General features: G+C 40.2%; 1 protein-coding gene across 3 annotated transcripts; it reads left to right on the top strand.

Moving 5' to 3' along the window:
* The first annotated feature begins 392 nt into the window (after positions 1-392).
* LOC132893172 (E3 ubiquitin-protein ligase TRIM39-like) lies at positions 393-15544 on the top strand. Of its 3 annotated transcripts, none has more exons than XM_060932158.1 (9): positions 393-552; positions 2738-2827; positions 5995-6551; positions 6701-6796; positions 6915-7148; positions 7245-7407; positions 7550-7576; positions 12905-13030; positions 14830-15544. In XM_060932158.1, exons 2-9 carry the CDS (start codon positions 2761-2763, stop codon positions 15363-15365), a joined length of 1806 nt encoding a protein of 601 aa, XP_060788141.1. In that variant the 5' UTR covers positions 393-552; positions 2738-2760; the 3' UTR covers positions 15366-15544. The 3 variants fall into 3 exon arrangements, with proteins under 3 accessions (XP_060788141.1, XP_060788055.1, XP_060788226.1); XM_060932072.1 differs by having other exon boundaries at positions 12902-13030; XM_060932243.1 differs by lacking the exon at positions 12905-13030.
* Positions 15545-16388: the final 844 nt, after the last annotated feature.

The raw sequence follows: 16388 nt of genomic DNA, 5'->3' as shown, positions 1-16388 counted from the left end.
TGGCCTGTGGTCTTGGTACTGCAGTAAATGTATCATCATGTTGGTGTGGGGCATTGGTTAAGTTGGAGTGTGACATCAATGTGGCTGTGCGTGTGTGTCCACGCGCGCAGAAGGAAGGGTAATTGTGTGCCCATGTTCATGTGCCGATGTGGCTCTTTGCCGTAACACGGTAAGAATTGTGGCTCTTGGGCTCCAACTGGTTGGCCACCCCTGATCTACTCCGATAATCACGATAATCTGCAGGAGAAATAAACCACATTATTGTTACTTCATGTGCAGTTTGAATGACTGTATAAATCCACATGAGCAGAGGTGAAGTCAGGGAGGTGGAGACAAACTGCACTGTGATCATATGAGGAACCGCCCCTTTATCAACCCCTACAAAGGGAACAAGGAAGGGATTAAAGTCAAAGTGAAAGCAGTTCCAGCTCACATCGAGAAGAAACCCTTATTTTCACATTAATTTCTGAAATTCACTGCCGGATTTTCACCGAGGCTGAAATATAAACACAGACAATTCTCACTCCCTGAAAAGAGGCGAGTAAAATAAAGGTATGTTCTTCAGTGAATGTTTTATAGTTCAGAGGTTTTGTCAGTGTGTGATTTATCAGGATAAACTGTACATGTTAACAATGTCAGACAGAGACAGAGTCTCTAACACACTGCTGAAACACTGACACTGAAATACAAGCTGATTATAAGTGTTTTTACTGAGTTTAGTTTAAAAACTGTGTCTTTAATGATCAGTGATCAACCGAGACAACAAACCTGAAAAACAGGTTTAAAGGTTGCTGTGTTCAGGGCCGTAACCAGGATTTTTCAAATACCGAGGTCAAACATTGCGATACATCTTATTTGCCAAAAAAAAAGTCCTAATATGGTGACTTTTCATACATTTTGGAAATGAGTCAAAATCACAAGCCCAACAAGGAGATGAACATGTAGGTGAACATGTTTATTTTAACAATTTCAAAACTGCACGATCACAACAATATGCAGCATCCTCAGATGGAGAGTACCGTAGCCAGGGGTGTTTTTTTTTTCCCACTCAGCACTATATCTCAGAAGCCTTTTCCCAAATTGACGCTGGGGGTATTTATACTGGTCCCTACTCCATCTACCCTGAAGAATGTTCTTTTTCTCCTCATCTGTGTAGGAACTTTTGTTTTTATAGCTTGCCGGATCATGGATGGACAAACTTGTACTTGGACTTTCTTGATCTTCACGTGTTATTTCCCTATCTTTATCTCCTGATTGTTATCTCTTCCTCTCATGACTCAGTTCTTCCCTTTTCTTCCTTTACTGGCTCTGCTCTTCCCTTCTCTTCTTCTCCTGGCTCTCTCTCTTCAACTCGCTGATCCTCACCCTCAGTGTCCTCTATTTGATTTTAAAACATTATTATTATTATTATTATTATTATTATTATTATTATTATTATTATTACTATTATTATTATTGGTGATCGGAGGAGGAGCTGTGAACGCGGCTGGGCTGTTCATGATTGACAGAAAGCAGTCAGAGGTGGTACATCATGTTGTAAATAAAATGTGAACATGATAAGTTTGCTACCCGTTTTCATTTCCGTTCGAAAATACAACCAATGATCAAAACAATAGTGTCTTGTGTTCACGTTAGCCTATAGTCTGGTAAGTTAGCAAAATAGCTCAAGTCTCGTCAGCACCCAATAACTTCATAAACAACAGGTCACGACTGTCCAGCCTTTTCTGATCTGAAACGCACCAAATCAAATCGAGAGAGAGAATAAAAGAGTTTGTGCCGCCTGGAAAACGAAAATCCTATCTATAAGTGGCTTCGACTGTTGTTGCTTGAAATGCTCATTAAAATTGCACTGTTAATGATCATAAGCATTCCGGACTGGCAAAATTAACTCACCTTCTTCCCTCTTTCTTTTTCTCTCACTTGTTGACTTTCCAGAGCTGAGTTTGGTTTGTTTTAGTGTAGTAGACTTCTTCATCTTATGTCAATTTTCAGATTCCACGACTAATTGACAAACTGCCTGGCTGCGGAGTCGGACCTTGATGAGACACTTCTCAGCTCTTGTATATCCCGCGGTGCTTAGCTGACTATCGCGAGGCTGCCTGATATGAAATGTTTCCAATGTCGGATATTTCAGCTTCGTTTAAAAATGATTATGTGGACTTTATTTTTAGACAAACAAATGAGAACAGGGGGATGCAAGCTGAATTTAGAATTTTCCACCGATCAAAGTCAGAGTGAAAAAAAAATACCGTGGGAAAAAAATGCCGAGGACATGACCTCGGTGTCCTCAATGGTAGTTACGGCCCTGGCTGTGTTTTATTAACTGCTCAAAACTAAACTGATTCCAACATGAACACTGAAATACAAGTTAAAATACAATTATACTTTATTGTGTGTGTGTGTGTGTGTGTGTGTGTGTGTGTGTGTGTGTGTGAAGTCCAGAGGTGATCACTGGGTGAAGCATAAACACTTATAGAAACATATCAGTCAGTGAGAAACTGTGAATGATCCAGTTCCTGAGCTGAGAGCTGTGAGAATGATCAGTGAAATCCTGTGTTTATTACAATCTAATGAAGATGAGAATGTTTACGTGTGTTTTATATCACAGTCTAAATGCTTCCAGTGTCATTGCTGAGGTTTAACACTGCAGACAGGCCTGTGGAGTCAAACAGACTAATCAGTAACACCTCATACTGTTACATGTGTGAACTGAATGATGTGATTTCTGACTGAAAAGGTTCAAAACACAGGAGGAAGAAAATGGCTGAATCTTCATCACCAGCAAAAGACAGAAGAAGGAGAAGCATGGAACAACCAGGTTCATCATGTAAGTTATACAGCTCATAGATGATTGTTTATGTTTATTAATCAGTAATGCAGCAGTAAATTACTGTTTCTATAGTAACAACTAATTCTCAGGGACTTGTACTGCATGGTGGATGAGCTACATCATTTAATGAAGGACTATTATGAAATTTTGGCTGAAATGAAGGATTATAGAAATGATCTCAGTGAATGGTTTCATTGTTTTTCTGGTGACTTTGTGCCACTTTTCAGATCACACTTGTGTTATAATGCAGGAACATCTTAGAAAGCCAGTTATTGATGCTGTATATTGACATTGTGTAACTGTGGAGGATGTTTTAGAGTTTATTAGCTGAATATTTAATTACATAAAGATAATTTAATAATTAGATCCATAGTTAAATGTGTCAGAAAATAAACTGTCCTGGAGGAGGATTGTAACGCGAGACAAATCGTGGTCAGGAAACGGGCAACAGTCCAAGAACCAGGAATCAGAAAAACACAGGCGATATAAACACAAGGGCGGAACGGGGGAAAGCGGAAGGCAGAAAGGGTCAGACACAGGACTACACTCAGAATAATAGCGCTCAGTAGTCTGACGGAATGCAGAGGCGATACTGTGAGAGGAACAAAACAAGCAAAGGGGCATCAATACAAACGGAGACCGAAAGGAACAGGTGATGGTGATTAGAACTCGGGGGAGCCGCTCCGAGGAAGTGGCTCCGGATTGGCTGACGGAGAGCACGTGGTAGTGACTGGTGTGAGGGGGATTGTGGGAAGTAGAGTCCTGAGTGTTGGGTGAACCCGGAAGCGTGACACTTTCACAGTAAAGAGAAAAGATCGCTGTGATTAAATCTCATGCTTGCCAGTAATTTAGGCACAACTGAATATATATGAAAGTCAATTAAAGTATATGATTGTGGAATGTAATTGTTAATCAGAATCGGCACAAATAATCAGGATAAAATGGCTGTGATCAGGCTGCAATTTAATGGAACCTTACAACATTTTTAAAGCTAAACATGTATAATGTAAAACCAGGGGCGGTTCTAGCCATTTTGGGGCCCTAGGCGAAATACAGACATGGGGCCCTCAAAAGTCAGTCTTGAAACACACATACAGAATAATGGTCATCCTTACTTGGCACATGCCATATCTCCGTGCTGTAAATTCAGAAAAAAAGATAGCAAACTGCCACTAACAATGTGCCCCAAATAAGCTCCACAGTGAAACAGGTTTGAGATTACTCCAGCATTTGCCAAAATTCTGACAGTGTTTATTGCTCAGATCAAACCAGAAAGAGAGAGTGACAAGGCAAACAACAGAAGAAGAGACAGTAGAGAGAGAGAGAGAGAGCCAATTTTAAGAGTCAATCTCCATATTTTAAGAAAACAAGGATATCTGAAATCCAATTATTATTTTTACTCCACTGATACATATTACCAGATATAAAATTAACTTATTCTTATCAGAAGTAGAACACAAATGGATACATATTACCAGATACACATTACCAGAGATACAAAATGATCTTACTGTTATCAGAACTACAACACAAATGGATATTACTCTATCGAAACCTCTACATTTCAATGGGATAAGACTGATGGCAAGATAAATGTACGAGAGAGAGAGAGAGAGAGAGAGAGAGAGAGAGAGAGAGAGAGAGAGTTTGTGTGTGAGAGAGAGTGAGGGAGTGAGAGAGAGAGAGAGAGAGCCATTTAGTGACAGGCAATACAGTGGTTGAGAGACAGATACAGAGGGATTGTGAGTTTGTAAAGGATGCAGCCAGTACATTATTGAAATGTCCTTAATCTTCAAAATTCCATTGTTCATGTATTCCATCACCATTCCATAATGGGGTGTAGGTGGGTGTGTGTGTGTGAGTGAGAGAGAGAGAGAGAGAGAGGGGGGGGTAGAGAAAGAGAGAGGTATGAGTTTTTAAAGGTTGCAGCCAGTACATTACTGAAAAGTCCTTAATCTCCAAATTTCCATTGTTCATCATAATCATATGAGAAAGAAAGTCCTACTTGTTTTTGGGAAAATCTACTCCTCGTATTTGTACTGGACCTTTTTGAACAATTGAACACCTCTCTGAATCTGGTAACGTTGCTGGCCACAGTGCCAGATCATCGCTTAATATGACATTGTCTCCACTTTAGTTAGTTTCAGAAGTGCAGCTGCATTCTTTTTGCCCTTTTTTTCGTTTAGCGCAACCACTCTCATAACTGCGCTTCATCTTGTTTACAGTTCCCTCTGCTTTGGTTTGAATTTCCGTCGCGCACCTGTCTACGTCGTCAGATCATGGACTAGTCCAATGTAAAACAACCAGGGTGTGTGTGTGTGTGTGTGTGTGCTGGGACAAATACTATATACACATGAATTCGATATCCTGATGCTATTTTGGTGTGTTTTTCCATTTATATCGTTGACTACTTAATATCAGAGACAAATTAAGATTACATATATATCGTTTGGTGTTTACCGTGGTGGGGCTGACTGTTAGGGGCCCCCAAATTTGGGGGGCCCTAGGCAACCGCCTTGGTTTGCCTAATGGTAAGTCCGCCCCTGTGTGAAACAAAGTATGATAAAAAAAAGATGATTACACAGTGAGGTACAAAAGTCTGAGACCACATTAAAAATCTGGGAATCTGGACATGAACAAAGTTTGAATTTTTGCACATGTTCCACATTTAAAGTCACTACAGAATGAAAAAAGTGTGACTTTGTGAAAGAAAAGTGTTTTATTGTTGGAGTGTTGCACCGATACTGTATAAGAGGAATAAAGCACAAGCATGAACAGTTTTATGTAAAAATAATCAGCTCTGGGGTGATGACAACTTTGTCATTATTATTAATGCAGGAGCTTCTGGGTTTTATTTCTGATGTAAGATCTACAGTACACTTGTAAATACCTTTAACTGTAAAATTCATGAAAGTATTCCACAAAAATATTTTTACACAAACATTAAATGATGCCCCAACAAGTGCCTTTAGACTTCAATTGTAAGGGAGTTTAGAATAAAAACCTTTCATATCAGTCCAGAATAACATGTAGAAACTGTGGTGTATGATTTTCACACCTACACTACAGACGCAGTGGACTGTATAGAGACAAGGTTGAAACAAATTCCAGTATTTCTACACTATTTATAAACAATGTGTAACATTATTTTCTATCAACCCTAGTTTCTGGTGACTCCAGCAGTCTCCTGTCTGAAGAGCAGCTGCTGTGTTCGATCTGTCTGGATGTGTTCACTGATCCACTCAGCACTCCATGTGGACACAACTTCTGTAAGAGCTGCCTTACACAGTGCTGGGAGAAGAGTCAACACTGTCACTGTCCATTATGTAAAGAGAAATTCACCAAGAAACCTGAACTGAAGATTAATACAACGCTGAGAGAGGTTGTAGATCTCTTCAAGAAGAAACGTGGTCCTGACAAACCTGAGGTTCTTTGTGATGCCTGCACTGGAGAGAAGCTGAAGGCTCTGAAATCCTGTCTGGATTGTTGTACAACTTTCTGTAAAACTCATTTAGAGCCTCATAATCATGTTTCCAAACTTAAGAAACACAAACTAATAAACCCTGTGGAGAACCTGGAGGACTACATATGCCAGAAACATGAGAGACCGCTGGAGCTGTTCTGTAGAGATGATCAGACGTGTGTGTGTCAGTTCTGCACTGAGACAGACCACAAGAATCACAACACTGTTCCTATAGAGGAGGAGAGCGGAGAGAGGAAGGTGAGAAACGTTCATTAACATCAACTTTAGACATTATTATGTGGTAGATCAGATTGGAAATTTGAGATCAAGTTCCAGGACAAAAGTATTAAAAATATCAATTATCAAATATTAAAAATATCTATTATTTACTTCTGCTCTGTCATCAGACTCAGCTGGGGAAAACACAGACAGATGTGCAGCAGATGATTGAGGATCGACTGAAAAATATACAAGAGATCAAACACTCAGTCGAGCTCAGCAAAGTGTGTGGAAAGTAGTTTATGTATTGTTTGCTTTAATCTGTAGAAATGAACAATCCGCAATAAATATTAGTTCATTATTCAGTGTGATGTAAAGAAAGTGAAAATGTTGCTCCTTTAGAGAAGCACAGAGAAAGAGAAAGCAAGCAGCGTTGAAGTCTTCACTGCTCTGATTCGCTCCATTGAGAGAAGTCAGGCTGAGCTGCTCGAGGCGATGGAGGAGAAGCAGAAAGCAGCAGAGAGGCAGGCTGAAGGACTCATTAAAGCGCTGGAGCAGGAAATCACTGTGCTAAAGAGGAGAGACACTGAGCTGGAGCAGCTCTCACACACTGAGGAGCATCTCCACCTCCTACAGGTCAGTGTTCCTCTCTCTGCTCACTGGCAATGCAGAACATCACAGAACAACACTCACCATGCTGAGGGATTTCTCCTCTCTCCTGCTCTACTGTAGATTTACTCCTCCATGTGCAGCCCTCCACACACCAAGAACTGGACTGAGATCAGTATTAATGCTGATCTGAGTGGGGACACTGCGAGGACAGCTCTGTCTCAGCTTCAGCAGACTCTGAATAAGAAACTCACTAAAACACTCGATGACAAGTTAAAGGAAGCAGGTGAGAAACTTTTATATGATATGATTTCTTGGCACAAGTCTATAATAATATTTGACAAATTTTCACTTTATTATTCAAATCCTGCAATAAAACCATCTGAAATCTAATGAAAGTGATGTTTTGTTGTAATTATTTTCCACAGAACTGAAGAGGATTCAGCAGTATGCAGGTACAGTGAGGTTTCTGTTTCCTCTCATATTAAAATGTACAGATCATCATTACACCACTGCATCATCAGACTTATTTTCATCTGTAGATCTCTCCAGCTAAAAGGACGTCTTAAAGTGTCTCTCATTATCCTCCTCACTACACTGTAAAAACAAAAAATGTTGAGAAAACTCAAATTATCAAGGCAACATGATGCAATAGATTTTTGAACTGTCTCAACTTTTGACTACTGTCGTTGACTTTTACTAGTTTTCAAGTTTAGACAAGAGTTCTGCAGACTTTAATTTTCTTGTTTACATAATTTTGATAATCTTGCGAGGCTAAGCACGAAATTCTTGCTTCAATAACACGTATTTCTATCTTCAACAAATACAGAAATTCCTGCTGAATAAACAAGTCTTGATTCAGTGAGATAGAAATGTTGCTTTATAAATCGATAAAAACGCATGCTGCTGTAATAAATAAACATTTAAACAAAATGAAAAGCACAAAGCATTAAGTTCACCGACACTATGTTTATTCCTCTTGGTAAACATCGTGGTGAACAGGACATGCATACATAAAATAATTGCCTGTCCAAGTGTATCTTTAGAGATGAAAGTGGAGCAAAGAAAAAACCCCTGAACTTTTGAAAGTCAAAGTAAGATGGGGGCGGGGGGGGGACATCCCCCGAAAATATTTTAATAACATCACACGCAAAACCCTGCATTCTAGTGCATTTTAGCACTTATTTTCACTAAAACAAGTGATAACTTTTAAGCCTTGTCCTTTCATGTACATTAATGATTAACATGTCAAAAATATCAAATTTTATTCCCCTAGTTAATGAGTAATTTTCAGGAGTGCATTTAGAAAACGCGGTGATTTTCCTGCTACACAGTTCATTACTTTGAAAAATATCAGACAGCTGAAGGTAAACTCAGCAAAATCCCAAAACAGTCCTGTTAAAAAGTAAAGGTCTGTTAGAGTTTCTAAAGCTTTCAGGTTTCAATGTTGGGGACGTTAATAAATGAGGCTCAATCTTTTAGTCGAGTTGTGCGTTTGCATAAGCTAAAGTGAACTAAACATTTCCAATTCATATTTATGTGAGTTGAAGCCAATTGTTTACATTAGTTCGTATTGTCTGTAAATTTAAAACACCAATGAATACCAAATTTCTCATAAATCGGGCCGTAGTGTGTGTGTGTGTGTGTGTGTGTGTGTGTGTGTGTGTGTGTCACACACTGACTGGCAGCCTGAGTACATTATGTAACAAAAAATAAATTACCATTGCTAGTTTTAGGCAGCTTAGAAACCGGCTCTTCCATTATTGCTGTTTCTTCCACGTTTTCTTGATGATGTGTTCTAGAAACGGCACTACAACTTAGCTTCGAAACCACAAAATGCAACTTTGATGGAAAAAATATAGATATAATAAATTGCTTACCTCTCTTCATGTCGAAAGAAGGAGGAAAGTTTTGCTTGTTTTGACATGGCGAATTATTAACACAAGAGGAAATACTCGTAATTCGCAACTAAAAAGACTGCAGCTACACTGGTAGCGTGAACATGCTTTCTAGTGCGATTGTGTTGCGCTTGTGCAGAACGGTGTCAGTCCTGCGCGTGCGCCATTAACAAAGAACACCTGTCTTTAATCAATGAACTGTGTTTGGGCTATTGAAGGACTGCGCCCATGCAAGGACGATGCCAAGTATTACGCCGCGTCTAGGAACGCAAAAAATCCGAAAAATTAATTTGTCCATTTGGAAAACTGGAGATTTTCAAGAGTTTTGTCAAATATCTGGATTTCCGGGTATTTGCGGAAGACTTTCATCCCTGTATCTTGAAGTTGTAAATGAGCACTAATCACAATGAACTAGACAAGTTTAAAATTGCACATACATTGAAATTTTAGGAACAAACTTGAACAGGCAAAACACTGGTTATGTGCCTCTTACAAATCTTGTAAAATGATTGTGACAAACGCATCCAAAAACGTCTTGAATCTGGATTATGTCGCACAAGATGTGCATTTTTCAAATGCGTTTAAAAGGTCTTTGAATCAAAGAATTTAAGAATAAAAAAAATTATAAAGCTCCACCGCCTCTTGTTAACTGACATCCAACAATACCAAAAATGTATATTTCACAGGCAAACTGGAGTTGCATGCTTAAAATGACTGCACATGCAAGATAGTGCATACACCCAAGTTTTACTTGAGCACCAACAACAAACATGAACAGTGGAAACACGGTATATGCACCTCTTGTGAACTGGCAGCTGACATCTCCAAAAGTTTCATGAATCTTTGTTTCAGAGGCAGAGATCTGCATGCTTAATGACTAGCTTACAGCAGTAGCTTTGTTTTGAGACCCCTTATGCGCTGTGAGCATCGAGAGCCAAGCTCAAAAAAAGATAGTCTGAAGTGCTTCAAAGGTATACCTCATCTCCTTTGGATAATCAATGTTCATGGCATACAGAAGGCCAAAGAGGGATGCAAAGGCAGTACTGAGGTCTGGTAGGTCATGGAGCACAATGGCCCCTTCCAACACAATAGCCATGTCTCGCACATTTGGTGAAATGGCAGCATCATTGTCTTCGAGGACAGTGAGGATGGCAACAGACACACCTCTGAGCACTCGTTCTTCAGGGTCAGTGTCCTGAAGAGAAGGAACAAACATGATTGAGTGTTAAAGAAAACTGAAAGACAAAATGCATTTCTTCTTATTCCAACCTAAATTTTAGTAACATGCTCCTGACCCTTGCCATTCAGCTTGTGGAAGTTTAAAAAAAAAAAAAGCACATTGACTTACCTGTGTAGGAAATGTGCTATAGAAATAAACTTGCTATTACTCACCGAACACTTCAAGAAGAATTTAGCGGTGTCATCCCAAACAAAAATAGGCAGGCCCCTCAGTGCTGCTGTCTTTCAGTGAGACACAATGTCCAATGTCTAACAGTACCCTGTGGAAAACACACAAGCATATCAATTAGTATAGTGCCAAAGTGAATTTATACAAAACGCAAAAGGAAAGAGGGAAAGAAATTCCACTGCAATCCTGCATTAATTTGTACTTTTACAAATCAGAAATACTGTGATCATTTTCTGTTTCAATTCAGAACACCAAAGCAATGACTGGTACCAGGTTCTGGGTCAAGGCCCTTCTTTGACTTTTTGTACATCTCATTACCCTTACGCAATTTCAGTTCAACATCATATAAGAACTCAGGGATTGGGAACAGAGAGGGCCGCTCAGCAACATGCCTTAAATTGCTCTGGATAGAGTCTGAGCTAGACCTGAAATGCTCAGAGTGAACACTGGCTGGATCAAGAGCGGAGACTGAACCAATCGAATGGTCACTGGATTGGTTAAGTAGAGATGAATTACAGTCCCACATAATATGCAGGACTGCACGCTCAGCTGGTAATTCAGACATTGTCAAGTTGCATAATGCATTGCCAACATCTGGATCCTCAAACTGGAGTGAGAAATCACCTTCAAGTCCAAGTCTCTCTTTCAGTCCATCAATCAGTTCACTGACAGATTCTGCTACAGCAAGCTGTATTCGTCTGGCTTCTTTGGAGAAGACAACCACCCGAAGTAACAAAGTCTGAAAATAAGAGTGAAATAAAGAGCAGGAAATAGTCAGACTTGGTTCAAAAACATTTGACAAAATAAAGCCAAAGTCTTAGGTGATCACAGCCCAGAGTGACGTCTTCAAACTGCTTTCTTAATCTGAGCAGCAGCCAAAGTATTAATTTTATAATAAAAGGAAAAGAACCTTGACACCTCAGTGATGCTAGTATAAGAAAATGTTTAATAGTTTAACTTGATAATTTCAATCAGTTTTCAAAAGAATAAATTTGTTTAATCTCAAATAATCAAGCAATTGGGGCGGCACGGTGGTGTAGTGGTTAGCGCTGTCGCCTCACAGCAAGAAGGTCCTGGGTTCGAGCCCCGGGGCCGGCGAGGGCCTTTCTGTGTGGAGTTTGCATGTTCTCCCCGTGTCCGCGTGGGTTTCCTCCAGGTGCTCCGGTTTCCCCCACAGTCCAAAGACATGCAGGTTAGGTTAACTGGGGACTCTAAATTGACCGTAGGTGTGAATGTGAGTGTGAATGGTTGTCTGTGTCTGCCCTGTGATGACCTGGCGACTTGTCCAGGGTGTACCCCGCCTTTCGCCCGTAGTCAGCTGGGATAGGCTCCAGCTTGCCTGCGACCCTGTAGAAGGATAAAGCAGCTAGAGATAATGAGATGAGATAATCAAGCAATTGCAGATACATGTATATGTATGAAAATATAGATGTTCATGTTTTATAACTGATATGGTTCAGCATGAACTGAGAATGAAACATTTTCCCCCACATGCATGGACAGTTAAATGACTTAAATAAGACAGAATGTTCTGAGTAACTTAAATGGATTTCAATTTAAGCACAATTTTGAACAATGAAAATCCTACAAAATCTTAAAACTTGGACTATTTTTCCTCACATTTCACACATGAAAAGGTTAAATAAGATCTTTGTTGAATCGACCCTTTAGTGTAAACAGCTGGCACAAGGAAACATTCCATTCTGAGTTGCTTTAATGGAGATACGATCGATACTTTAGATCGATGCTTTTGATTGATACTTTAGATCGATCTGCCCACTGCTAGCGTTTACATTCCTGCCGCAGCATCCATTCGGGAGGCACTGGGAAGACTGTGCTCTTCTCCTGGGCCCAAGTCTAACCAACTTCAAAGCCCCTTCACTTTAATCAGCGAGTTTCCCGCATGGTGCTATACACTGGCATGGATCTGCAGAATTGTAACATTTCTGACTGACAAATCGCCCCGCGTTTGCGTTCACTGCGCGGCTACTGCTAACTGCAGAACCAGGTCACCCCCTCCCCCTCCTCCCAGTGCTCATGGGCATCATTTCCTCCTCAAACAAAACTACACCATAATTCAATTACAACGCATTATAAACACACGCAGTGCTTTCCAACATATTAAAGTTAGCATAAAGTCGTGTTTGTGAGGGTGACCAGACGTCCCGGTTTTACCGGGACAATCCCGATTTGGGGTTGTGTGTCCCGAGTCCCGACAAAAGTCTGTCGGGACTCGGATACGTCCCGGTTTTCGCCACTCGCGACGTTTGCGACTGAGCAGCATGGGAATCATTAGCGGAGAAACGTCTGCATTTACTATTTTGATGAATTGACAGGAATCGCAAACTTTCCTGGTTACTGTCCCCTGGCCCTGTGGCATGGGTGTTTATTTAGCCACATTATTCCAGACAATAGAACGTGTTGCCATGCAACAATATAATAAACATTAACTGGCGTGAATGTTCTTTGTCTAGCAGCTAGCAGCAGTAATGCCGCAGCAATCATGCCGAAAAGAAAATGTACCTTTTCCAAAGATTTACAGCGCACCTACCCCTTCCTCCAAGAGGTGCAGAACAATGCGCACCAAGCCTACTGCACACACTGTAAGTGTTTTGTTCTTGTACTGAGTTGGGTTGCCTATGTTGCAAATGCTGTGCGCTCCTGTGGGGGCTTTCCTCGGGCTGTCGCCCATCTCCTCCTTTACTGCTGTTTTGTTTGAGTGTATATTTACGGAAGCCGAGAGAGGCCCTTCAAATAATCTTTTTTTATTCACCTTGTTATCCCGACATAACGACATAATTAATTCAGGATCTCGAGAAAACAACACAACTAATTCGAGATCTCTAGAAAACAAAACCGTTATTTCGAGATCTCGAGAAAACAAAATTATTTCATGATCTCAGCTGGATCACTGTATCTCCGTCGGTAGAGACGAAGCCGGGCCAGTCTTCTGCAGAGGTGCTGCGGACTAATTTTGAAATGATCCCTTATTAAAAGACTTAATGCAATCTCTCCCTGTGTCAACCCCTGATCAAAATATTGCCTTATTAGGTGATCGATTATTCCAGACATTCTAATGACCAAAGTTGCGTCTATACAGAATGAGAAATAGCCCCAAAGTCAGCATATCACAAGTCTCTCGGTGCACCTGAATGGACCATTTCTCAGCTGTTTACTCGAGATCACGGAATAATTGTTTTGTTTTCTCAAGATCTCGAAATAACAGTTTTGTTTTCTCGAGATCTTGAATTAGTTGTGTTGTTTTCTCGAGATCCTGAATAAATTATGTCGTTATCTCGGGATAACAAGGTGAATAAAAAAAAGGATTATATGAAGGGCCTCTCTCGGCTTCCGTAGTATATATTCTCAAATCACTTGTCTCTTTTTTGTTCCTGTTTAACATACCATTCTGACAGTTTATTGCTGTGTTGAACAGCTTGTTGCACCTTCCATTAAAGTGTTCACTTTTGTACACATCTTCTTGCTTTATTCATTCAGCTGTGGGGAATGGTTAGTAAGGGTGATTCTGACCTAGGCTATGTTGAGGTCACATATCTACTTTTGAAGTTCATGCTATAGTGCATACAATTTTAGAGATATAGCCTACATGTGCATATGCATTCTTCTTGGTGTTCTCACAAACAGGTGAAATAAATCAGTTTAAATGTGGCCTATGGACATAGCCTGGCCTATTCTCAGCCATTACAAAATCTGCTGTCTGACCATAATTTAACTGATCTGTATACCACTATGCTACTAGATAACAACATGCCTGTTTGTGTTATTTCATGTGAGATGTTGATAAATGTGAGCTTCAACAAAATGATAAGAGCACCTCTCTGAGTGTCACAGTTACGTAAAAAAAAAGGTGCGCGTGCACGAGCATGGTCGCGCGCAAAAGTGTCCCGGTTTCAGACTCGGGAAATCTGGCCACCCGAGTGTTTGTGCAAGAATTCTTTTGAGGGTCGCTAAGCTTGGAGCGCCGTCTGGAGCCTCGCTAACAATGTTAGCTTTGGTGGTCGGACAAAATGAACCCATATTTCGTTTGAAACAGTAAACTGCGCTTCACTGTTAAAATCCCGAGTCTAGTAAAACAACACTTAGCTGCTTAGCCAAACGTAAACGGTGGCAGTATTTTAAGAAACTCGCATCCACGGTGTCCCACAAGTTGAGTCGGAGTTCAAAATGTCCGACCAGCAAGTGACTCCCACAGCTCATGTGGCCACTACGGAGTTTCCATCAAGGGGCTAAACGGAACCTCTCTCTGCTCAGAAACCGGTGTTTACCTGTTATTAAAATGCGTGTTAAGATATGTAAACGCTACAAATGATCCTCACTACTGGATGATGATTTAATCTTTTTTACCTGCAAACTCATATCACACACTGTGTGTTTCTCTCAGTGGATGTGACTCTGGATCCTGATACAGCTCAACCATATCTCATCCTGTCTGCTGATGGAAAACAAGTGACACATGGAGACAAACGACAGAATCTCCCTGATACACCACAGAGGTTTGATCCGTGTGTTATGGTTCTGGGAAAGCAGAGTTTCTCCTCAGGGAGATTTTATTATGAGGTGCAGGTCAGAGGGAAAACTAACTGGGATTTCGGAGTTGTGAGAGAGAACATTAACAGGAAGGGGAAGATTACACTGACTCCTCAGAATGGATTCTGGACTGTGTGGCTGAGGAATGAGAATCAGTATCAGGCTTGTGCTGGTCCCCCTGTCCCCCTCACACTGAGAGAGAAGCTGGAGACGGTGGGGGTGTTTGTGGATTATGAGGAGGGTCTGGTCTCCTTTTATGATGTGAAGTCCAGATCTCATATCTACTCTTTCACTGGTCAGTCTTTCACTGAGAAACTCTATCCATACTTCAGTCCTGGTTTAAATGAAGGAGGTAAAAATTCAGCCCCACTGATCATCTCTCCTGTATGAAAGACTGAATTAATTTTCAACTCACAAATGTAATCATCTATTAAATGGTGAGAATAAACAAAAATATTTTACTTTTTCTGGTTAATTTTAGTAATACATATTCCCCTTTAAAATGCTGTACAGTTTATTTTAATACCTGGGCTTAGTTTTTGCAGAAACAAATAATTTTACTCCTACTGTCTGTTGTTACATATTTTGATTGTGGAACTTTGTCACTACAAATCAAATATTAATAAAGATTACTTACAGTTCACACTGAGTTTTACTGCAGAATTTAATCTGATCAGTAAAATGGATGAAGTTCAGCTGCTGATGTCTGTGTAAATAAAACCAAACAAAACAGTTTCTCCTTCAAACCTCAAACATAAACTTGTATTTTATTTCAAAATAAAAGCAGCAGGGTTTTTCTGTTCTTCCAAATAGGAATAAATGAATCCTCAGTCTGCACTAAATCCTTCCATCTGCTGGTACAAACGTGAAATAATGCGGTCCATTTGGGTTGAAAATATTAAATTAAAACAAATATGAGATGTTAAATGTAGGATGGCAGAGGGGATTCTCATTAATATTCATGACATAACGCTACCTGATTGGTCAGTGACACGTTCCGGCTCTGACGTTTCATGTTGCTGCACGTGACAGTGTTGTGACTGCAGTGAAAAGTCATCCTGAGGAGATTACACTGACTAGTTTACCTGATTCCCTGATTCCTCTATCAGAGTCATTGTCACTTCTTTCCTCATGAGCTTCACTGTGTTTTGTCTAAGAAGGTGACAGGCTGCTCGTTCAGGATTTTGATCTTTTTATTAGGTCATGTTTTTGATTGATGCATATTTAAAATACTTATTTAAATGAAAACTTAACTTCCAGTCAGGTCCATAAGTATTTGGACAGTGACAATTTTTTGCTATTTTTCCTCTGTACACCACCACAATGGATTTGAAAAGAATCTGGAGAAATCTATGTACGCAAGAAACAAGGCTGAAAACTGACATTGGATGCCTGTGATCTTCAGGCCCTCAG

Source organism: Neoarius graeffei, chromosome 1 (assembly GCF_027579695.1).
Source record: "Neoarius graeffei isolate fNeoGra1 chromosome 1, fNeoGra1.pri, whole genome shotgun sequence".
Classification (NCBI taxonomy): Eukaryota; Metazoa; Chordata; class Actinopteri; order Siluriformes; family Ariidae; genus Neoarius; species Neoarius graeffei.
The sequence above is the reverse complement of the archived record's forward strand: the minus strand, read 5'-3'. Positions and strand labels throughout refer to the sequence as shown.